Source organism: Micrasema longulum, unplaced genomic scaffold (genome assembly GCF_059751315.1).
Source record: "Micrasema longulum isolate JH-2025_06_02 unplaced genomic scaffold, ASM5975131v1 h1tg002263l, whole genome shotgun sequence".
Lineage (NCBI taxonomy): Eukaryota > Metazoa > Arthropoda > Insecta > Trichoptera > Brachycentridae > Micrasema > Micrasema longulum.
The window spans coordinates 128,409-137,784 of NW_028279421.1; the positions used below are offsets into that span (position 1 = coordinate 128,409).

A 9,376-nucleotide genomic window follows, 5' to 3' on the forward strand; every position below is an offset into this window, starting at 1 on the left:
ACTATTAAAAATACAGGACGTGGGAATTGCAACATTAAAAAAAAGTCTTTAAAATCATGGACGTAATGCACCTACATATACATCGACTACAGTAGAACAAATCATATTTCGTTTTAAATGCGTTTGTGTGAGTTTTGCGAACGCGCCAGCTTTAGTTAAACAACCATTACATATGTAGGCGATAATTCAGTCATATGAATTTTACCGCATCAATAAAGGTTTCAGCTCATTAACTTCACAAAGATCAACAGATGAGAGAAATGAAGGAATGTGGGTGTTTAAACACAGGGAAAATGGTGAATTCTATACAATGCGTAAATTGTCCATATTAACCCCGTAGATGCATAGATTTCTGTATAACCTTCTTTAAAACGTTTTTCATCTTTGTTGTAATTTATTTTAATACTGATAACTACCTAGGGGGTTGAATCCAGTCCATGTCTATAAAAAATTGTACAAACTCAAAATATTGTTCATATTCTAATCAGTGTCTTGAACGAGTAAAAGAATTTGTGTATCTGGGAATAGAAAAGATGTTAAAAGGAGAGTGAAATGCGGACAACAAAATGTACGGCACACTAAGCACCCAGTTTTTTTAGTCTTTTTAATTCACTCTTATGTATGGATCGGCGTGCGTGCATGAGAAGATGTATGAATGTAGAGGAAGCGAGGTCTGTATGCCAAGATAGAGTGTTATGGCGTTCTATCCTATCTGCCTACCCCTACGGGGAAACGGCGTGATGGTTTGTTGTTGTTGTTGTTGTATGGAAGTGAAACATGAAACTTGAAACAAACATTGATGAGTAGTATTCTAATCTAAAATGATATATTATTTATTTATGCTTTATTAAGTTAGTTCATAACAAATTTTTAATTGAATCGGCATTCACTTCGTAACACTTCATTATAAATTATTATGAAAATAAAACTTTGTTATCAGTGTTACACAATTTTATTATTTTACAAGAACATAACTATAGTTTCGGGAGAGCACTCCTCCCATCGACGGGTGCTTAAAACTAATATAATAAACACGGAATATTGTTCACAAAGTCATCGAATCTAAACAAAAAATAAACAAATTAATCAGTGAAACTTAGAGCAGGGGTTTTTTTTTCCTTATCTAAGGTGTTCGCATATGAATGGATGGTTATCTTAAGTACAGATATGAAAACATGGACAGAACATTAAGTCGAATTTATTTCTTAAAATTTAGCACATAAGTGGAAGTTGCAATAAGTAAGTCTAAGATTTAATGTGTGGGAAGACATCGCTCGGCTAAGAGAGTGTTGACAGACGCGGGTCTAAGAGGGTGAGTGCGGTGAGGGTGGTCGCAAAGGGAACATAGTCAATAAAGGCGAGGGGTGGTCAAATGTGTGATTATTAATGAGGTTGTTCTCAGAATTTAAATTTTTGTGAATTTCTATAATTTCTAAATTGTTCATATTACTGCCTTTGTTATTTACTTGGTGCAGGAGTTTTAGGGTGTGATTATGTAACATTGTGTAACACTGATAACAAAGTTTTATTTTCATAATAATTTAGTTCATAACATCTTAAGAACTTTTAATAATGTTACAATTTTTTTATAAAAATTTTTCAATAACATATTTTTTCAAATTAATTTTTAATTTTTTAATTTTTTCTATTTCCTTTATTTCTTCAGGTAACTCATTGTACAGCTTCAATCCCTTGTACAATGAGTTTTGAGATTCTGTTTTTCTCCTCATTGGTAATCTTATCTTTTTTTACCCCTTGTTTCATATGTATGACATTAAGGGCCGGTTTTATAAACATCTAATCAAACTTCCGTAAGTGTAACGAACCGTTGGTCGTTCGTTACGATAACCGACGGTTTTGTGTTCTATAAACCATTTTTGTTAACGGACGGTCGCCGTTAACCATTTTTATAGAAATTGAAATTTTAGTCGCAGCTTCTATATTTTTTTGTCAATTGTCTATGGAAAAACATTTTATCTAAGCTCTTTCTGTCAAATGCGAACGGTACGCATTCGCATTGAATGAAAAAATACATCAAATTTAAGAACTCGACAATTTTGAACAAAGTTTCCACACAAAAAAGAACTATGAATTGAGAGTACTATGAATTAAAATTAAAATTATTAAAAGCGAGCACCTGATCGTACCTACGATGGATAGTTTTTACTATTATCTGTTATTTTAGTATACATTTATATCATTAAACCATATTTAAAAAATTAACTGCTGAATATATTTATCCATCAGACTAAAGTTGATTTTATACCACCACGAAGAGTAAAAAACATATAAAACTGATAATTCAACTAAATCCCAAAATAATGACTATCTGGATGTTAATTGGGCGGAGATTTGATCAAATAACAATGTGATAAAACAACTGTCATGTCTAATACGGCAGCGGCGCTGAAGGTAAAGCTAGGGTTTCCTAGGACAGCGGTGCCCGTATTTTAACGGCCGTAGTGAACGGTGATGCGGTAGGCAGCCGTCGTAACGTCGACTAGAGAGTGGTTTCCTAGGGAAACGGTGTTAAATGGTGTTGATAACACCGTTTTTCTAGGAAACCACACTCTAGTCACCGTTACGACGGTTATCCACCGAATCACCGTTCACTACGGCCGTTAAAATACGGGCACCGCTGTCCTAGGAAACCCTAGCTTAACGGATCGTAATGCATTTAACCGGCCAAAATCGGCCAGTAACCATTTAACCATAGATTTAACGGCTCGTAACGCTACTTATAAAACGCAATAATCGGCCGGTATACCAAATATTAGTTAAAAATGGTATCAAGTTAACGAACGGATGTTTATAAAACCGGCCCAAAGACATATTAAGACAAAAAGACCCAACAAACACAAACAACAAAGATTTCTAGTGGCGATATTTTTACAATATACGTTATAATATATTTATTATCTTTCTTATATATATATTTCTCTACAGGTGAACTTCCTGCTCGTAAATTATATCACCCTGTGTATACAATATATTACCCAAATACTATACTTGTAAGGACCATTGATAACAGACGGAAGGAGACCATAAAATCATCATTGAGATACTTTTGAGTTTCAAATACAAAACGAATTTGAATAAAGAACTTTACAACTAATGGAAGCATTGTAACGGAATTGCATTCCTTTAACCTTTCCCTTACTGTCCTAAAAACACCCGCGCATTACGGTGCTGTGTAGTCACTACACATTTAAAAATAAGAGATTTAAAAAGGGAAAAATGGAATATTGATAGGGAATGGATTTAATTAACCATAATTTAATTCAAAGATGATAATATTTCAAATCTAACTGCTGAAAACATGAAAAAACCATTGGGTATCGCTAACGACTCGGGCGAAACGTGCACCCGCGCCAACTTCCCGAGAGCTACTAAGTAGCTAGTACTGGACATGTAGTGGACGTGTAACGCCAAGTGTTATTGGTATACTTTTATTTATAAATTTATTGAAAAAAAAAATATATACATACTTAATAACAGAAAATCTATATAAAACCAATTAATGTAAAATGAAAACGGAGTGTTCTCTGTTTATGATAGTCTCCATCTAATATGGCACAGCCTGTTCTAAGATGGAGATTTTCTATCTTTAGAGCATAAGTAGTCCTATACTAATAAAACAATAACATAAAAAAGAAAAACTAAAACTACTTAATTATAAATGCGTAGCTAATCAAATGTAAGAAATTAAAAATCGTTATTATACAAATATAAAGTATAAATATGTGCCAATAATACATGTTACTTAAACACAAATAATATAGTATAATATATAATAAAACAAATATAAAGCAATGAAATACATAAAAATATAAATAATATGTGTACCAATTATATAAAGTACTACGTTTTTTGATTTACATATATTTTTCAAAAAAATCTCTCGCTACACAGAGCAGTTATTTTTATTTTAAAATTTGTTTTAAATTTTGAGTCTTTTATATTTGGCAATAAATCATTTAATATCTTTGGAGCAATTATATTGTATTGCTTTTTACCAAAGGCGGTTGATACAAATGGGACAATACAGTTAATTTGTGTTGCTGAACGAGTGTTTATATTTTGTTGAGTTCTTTTGACCTCACTTAATTTATCATAAAATTTAAGTAGTTGGCACTTCACGAACAATTTTCTTACTTCCAATATCTTTAACTCAGCGAATAGATCTTCCGTTAAATACCTAAAGGGTTTTTTGAGAAAGGTCTTTATGATCCATTTTTGTGCTATTTTTACTGGTTCAAGGATTGAACGAGAGAAACCTCCCCAAGCTAAATTGCAACATGATAGTTTGCTTTGGCAAACATCAAAGTAAATTTGTCTCATAAGTTGAGCATTCAAAATATTTGTAATTTATCCCAGATTTCCGATAAAATGCTTTTTTTGTGCCTAATTAAACTTATTACTTAATAACAAATTATTTCAGTCGATACGTAAATGTGTAATGGAGGAATACTGAAAATCTAAACCCAATATTTATTATATTTATAAAGATATTATAGTTATTAGACGCAATGTGTACTAGCTACACATCACCGGGGAGGGAGGGTTAAATGACATGTTGATACTTTACATGGTGTTTTAGGGCCAGACCACGATACTTCAGAGAAGCATTCCTCTTCATAGACTTTAAAAAAAATCTTAATAAACTTTTACCAAACACTATTTAAGATTTTTTTGTATACTTTGAAAATGGAGTAAATCTTTAATCTCTCAGACTAGCATCGCTTCCACAAACCCTTCTCTACAAAAAATGACATAAAAAACGAATTCGGCCAATGAAGCGATACGCACCGGACGCGGACAAGGGAAGCGGTTGGGAAGGAGAGGGGTGAGGGGTTTGTGGAAGGGATGCTAGTCCAAAAAATTTAGGATTTATTCCAATTTCAAATTATACATAAAAAAAGAGTCTTTGGAAAAAAAATTTAAGATTGTTTTTAACGTTTACCGTGAGGAATGTACTGTACTGTGTAATACTTCATGCCTTGATGCTCAAAACCCCTGACTCTGTGGAACCAAATCATCGAAAAGGTCGAGAGTTTCAAATACCAGGGAGAATATGTCACAGAAAATGGCAGCTTTCAAAAAGAAAAGAGAGTGCGGTTAGTAGTAGCAGGCGCTACATTCAACGGTATGAAGGTTGTCTGGAGATCGGATATTTACTCAGTGAAAACCAAATGCCGCCTATATAACGCCTGCATAACACCTATTCTCCTCTACGGATGCGAATCGTGGCGCCTCACTAGGGCCCAAAATAGCAAAATTCTGAGTTTTGAGAATAGGTGTCTCAGAAGAATTTTGATGTGCGGTGGTTGGACTTTGTGAGGAATGAGGTAATAAGAGAACGGACGCAGCAAACTCCGGTGACAACTGTCGTCAAGCGGAGGCGATACGGTTGGCTAGGCCATATGCAGCGGATGCCTCCTGAGACCCTTAATCACGCTTGCCTACTTCACAAGGCATCAAAGGAGTTGGCGGCCGACAGAGATGCATGGAGGCTCTTTGTGGATACCATATGCTCCAGCTAGGGAGCGGACATGGAATGATGTGAGGAATGCTCCTCTAAAGCTTCGCGGTCTGGCCCGGAAACGCCGTGTATAAATATTTAGATTGACATGACCATGTCGTTTTACAAACCCACACTGTTTTTATTTATTTTAATTTTCGCGAATTTACGGACGAGGTACATTTTTAACAAAATACGTACAATAACGAAAAAGACAATCATATATAGTAACATAACACTAAAAAAGAAACAATTAAAGAAAAAGCAAAGACAAAAAAATGTAACACACAAACATTATTAGGTTTTCCTGCAATAACTAACTAACTAACTAACTAACCATCACGCCATTTCCCCGGAGGGGTAGGCAGAGAGGATAGAACACCACACCACTCTGTCCTGGCACACTTCCTTTGCTTTCTTCACATTCATAGATCTTCTCATGCACGCACGTCGATTATTCCGACTTTTCACATGACTACATTCAAGAATTTGTTGTACTCGATCATGCCATGTCTTTCTCGGCCTTCCTCGACTTCTACAACCAGACACATTCGCATCATAAATCTTTTTAGCCGTTCTTTCATCATTCATTCGCTCCACATGACCGAACCATCGCAAAAGACCTTTCTTAATTTTGTCGATAATGCTTAACTCAGCCTTGCATTCTGCTCTAATTTCGACATTAGGGCACCTATCATACATTGTTTTTCCGCACATTCGCCTGAGGGATCGCATTTCAACAGCATTCAGTCTACTTTCGTCCCTTTTTTTCCAACTCCATGCTTCGCTTCCATACATTAGGGTTGGTACCAGAACTCCATTATGAACTGCTAATTTAGCCTCTTGCGATAGACACTTATTTGCTACGACAGACTTTAAGGCACCATTAACTCTGTTACCGGCACTAACCCTCCTTTCAATATCCTCGTCCATATTTCCATCTCTAGTAAACATACTACCCAGATATACAAATTCTTCGACCTGTTTCAAACTATCTCCATTTACTACAATCTTACATTCAGTCATAGTTACATTTCTTTCAAAGACCATGACGTTCGACTTTTGCACATTCATTAGCAAATCACTCTCCTTGCACACTTCGTAAACCTTTGTAACCGAGGATTGCAGTTCCTCTTCGCTGTCAGCTAGGAGGACTGCGTCATCGGCGTACAGAAGGCAACTGACAGTTAGATTACTCATTTTCGCTCCTGCAATATGAATTATTTTATACCAAAAACACGCAGGGCTTTGGTGCAGTGATTTTTTTTTGTGACCCCAAGAGTGTTCAATGTCCTAGATAAATTAAGTTCGCTATTTTCAGGAAAAGTGTACAAGTTTGGATTTTGTCTAAGGGAAGAGACCATTGCAGGAGACTGCTGCGAGATATTGCATAGAATTACATACTGTTAAGCGTGTTGTCCAGATGTTTATTTAAATTCATGTTTATGTTATAATTTTCATTTTTAGTATTCTTTAATATGCAGGCTTCCAGTTAATATAAGGTTGTATCCCAACTTAACACAGGGCTCTTGGCCCATAGAGTTAGGAATACGTTTTTATTTTTGTAATATGTATCTTTATATGAATAAATAAATAAATAAATAAAAATTGAGATCCAGGTTTATTATGGATGTAAGTGATTTATTGAATATTATTCTTTCCTTTTTCATTGATTAGTAAAGTAATAAAATGAAAAAAATCTTTTAAATGGTTTCAATGGAATCCACAATTTGAAACGTCACAGACTCGTGTGAACAATAAACAATCAGTTATTATAGCGTTGTTGTGTTGTGATAGATTTCCAGTGTCCGGGTAGCCATTCTTAACTATGTTTCAATTTGGTTTTTCTTTTATTTTTCTTTTCTTTTATTTTTATTTTATTTTCTTTTCATGGTTATGTCATACCATATATATGTGCCATAAACGTTTTAATAATTAAAAAAAGGAATGGCCCACGCTCAGACGCTGTAGTCTTTGTGGGCATTTTTTACAATTCATGTCATAGCTTAATTTTAAGATGTATTTTTGTAATTATATTTCTATGTAACTAATATATGTATGGAAAAAAAACAAATAAAAAAAAAGGGTTCTACCTTTTAACGTCAGCACAACTCAGCGACGGCAACTCGTGACGTCACGGGCGGAGTAATTTCAAAATTACAAAACTTTAAAAAATCATAGAGATGATAGTGTGATACACATATATACATTTTTCAATTTGGGTTAGTGTGATAGTCAATTGACGAATAAAAAATATCAAAAAATCACTGAACCTCCGCATTGATTCAAAATATAAAAACATGTGCTCTTTTTTCATTATAAAATCTTCAATTGACTCGTGCAAACTCCACTTTTTAGTCTAATTCGTAAAGCATTTTTGCATAGTTCACGACTTACAAACCTTCGAAACGCTTATCAATTCACAATCGGCACTGAATCGATACAGAAGTATTTATGGAATAATTTATCCAACTTTCGACCTTTCGTACGCTGGCTAGCAGTCGCTGCGGACCCTTATGCTAATCTTCCATACGACAATATAAATTATGTTAATATAACACACATGGCATATGATACGCTAATAAAGATGTAAAAGAATTGTATAAAAACGCACCTGTTACGTGAGATTGCCTCGCTCTTCTCAAATGCGACTTTTCCTTGTGCATCTTCAGCGACTTCTTCCTTTCTGACTTGCTTTTCTTGGATTCTTTTTTGCTTTCACACGAAGGAGACATATTAGTGTCTTCCAGCAACACTTTCAACCCTTTCCTAGGCGTGAGAGGCGCAGCCCTCTCGGAACTATGCACGTTTTCTTTATCTTCGATCAGAGACCGCAAGCTTTTTCTAGGAACTTTGTCTTGCACAGCGGCTTTCGTGAAGTTCTCCGATAGAATGTCGAAGCCCCATCTTTCGATCACCCGTTCGCGTTCTTCGTCGAACTGCTCCGAGATCATGTTGAGAGTGAACTCGGGGTCCGGCTTGCCGAACAGGCAAATCCTATTGCTGGGGTATCGAGACATATTTTCGACAGATCTGAGAACTGACATCGCGGCCGGGGACAGAAAATTTGTGTCTTCCGGCATGTCGTTGCCGAAAAGCATAATAAATATTATAACACTGCGAGAATGTTAACCCAAATTCAAACCCGTATTGCCACAATTTAATTCTATTAAGAAACGATTTGACAACTGTTCCACACGACGCACAATATAAATTAAAAATGCACTCAGCCAAGTAGAAGTGTCAAGTGTACCAAACGCCGGCGATTGCTTCACTTATTTATTGTAACAATTTCACAGAATTTAACTTTTAAAAACGATGAATTAACCCAATATTAAATACACAAATGTGAGATGATACCGAGGAATTATTATGATGTCATTTAGCATCGAAAGCAGTGCAGAAATCACTTTTTTCTACGACGCTTTACACCTGGGAAAATATTTCCCGCCTTTTGCGTGACACAACCTCACTTCAGACGGGTTAGCGACTCAGTGAGCGCGGGAATAATGATGAAATGAAGGGACATGTTCCGATGCAGGTAGAACGCTTGCCAGAAAAAAACGCAAGCCCGGTATAGAAAGATCAAATCAATTTGTGCGCTTCTTTATCGCGTGGATACAAATGTATTTACTTTTTAGTAAGGTCTTTAGGGAAGCCGTCAAATTGGTGCCGCTGCAGTGCGAAAGAGATAGCGCACGGTTTTGCGAAGTATCAATGCGCGAGAGCGAGACGGAGGCGGTTGAATTTCATGATTGTGTGATTGTGTTTCTGTTTTCAAATTTTGCAACATTTTTTTACCCGAAAATTATTTCTAAAAGGTGGGAAAAAGTACGTGAATAACACAAATATGTT

The 9,376-nt window shown here is 35.4% G+C and overlaps 1 protein-coding gene across 1 annotated transcript in view; it reads right to left on the bottom strand.

The window, feature by feature from the left end:
* LOC148272634 (uncharacterized) overlaps positions 1-9,029 on the bottom strand; it is a 56,390-nt gene extending 47,361 nt beyond the window's left edge. Inside the window, exon 1 of the mRNA XM_088239781.1 lies at positions 8,136-9,029. Within this exon, the coding sequence (XP_088095907.1) occupies positions 8,136-8,622 (487 nt within the window). The 5' untranslated portion in view covers positions 8,623-9,029. The remainder of the gene's footprint in view (positions 1-8,135) is intronic.
* Between the last annotated feature and the right edge of the window lie 347 nt (positions 9,030-9,376).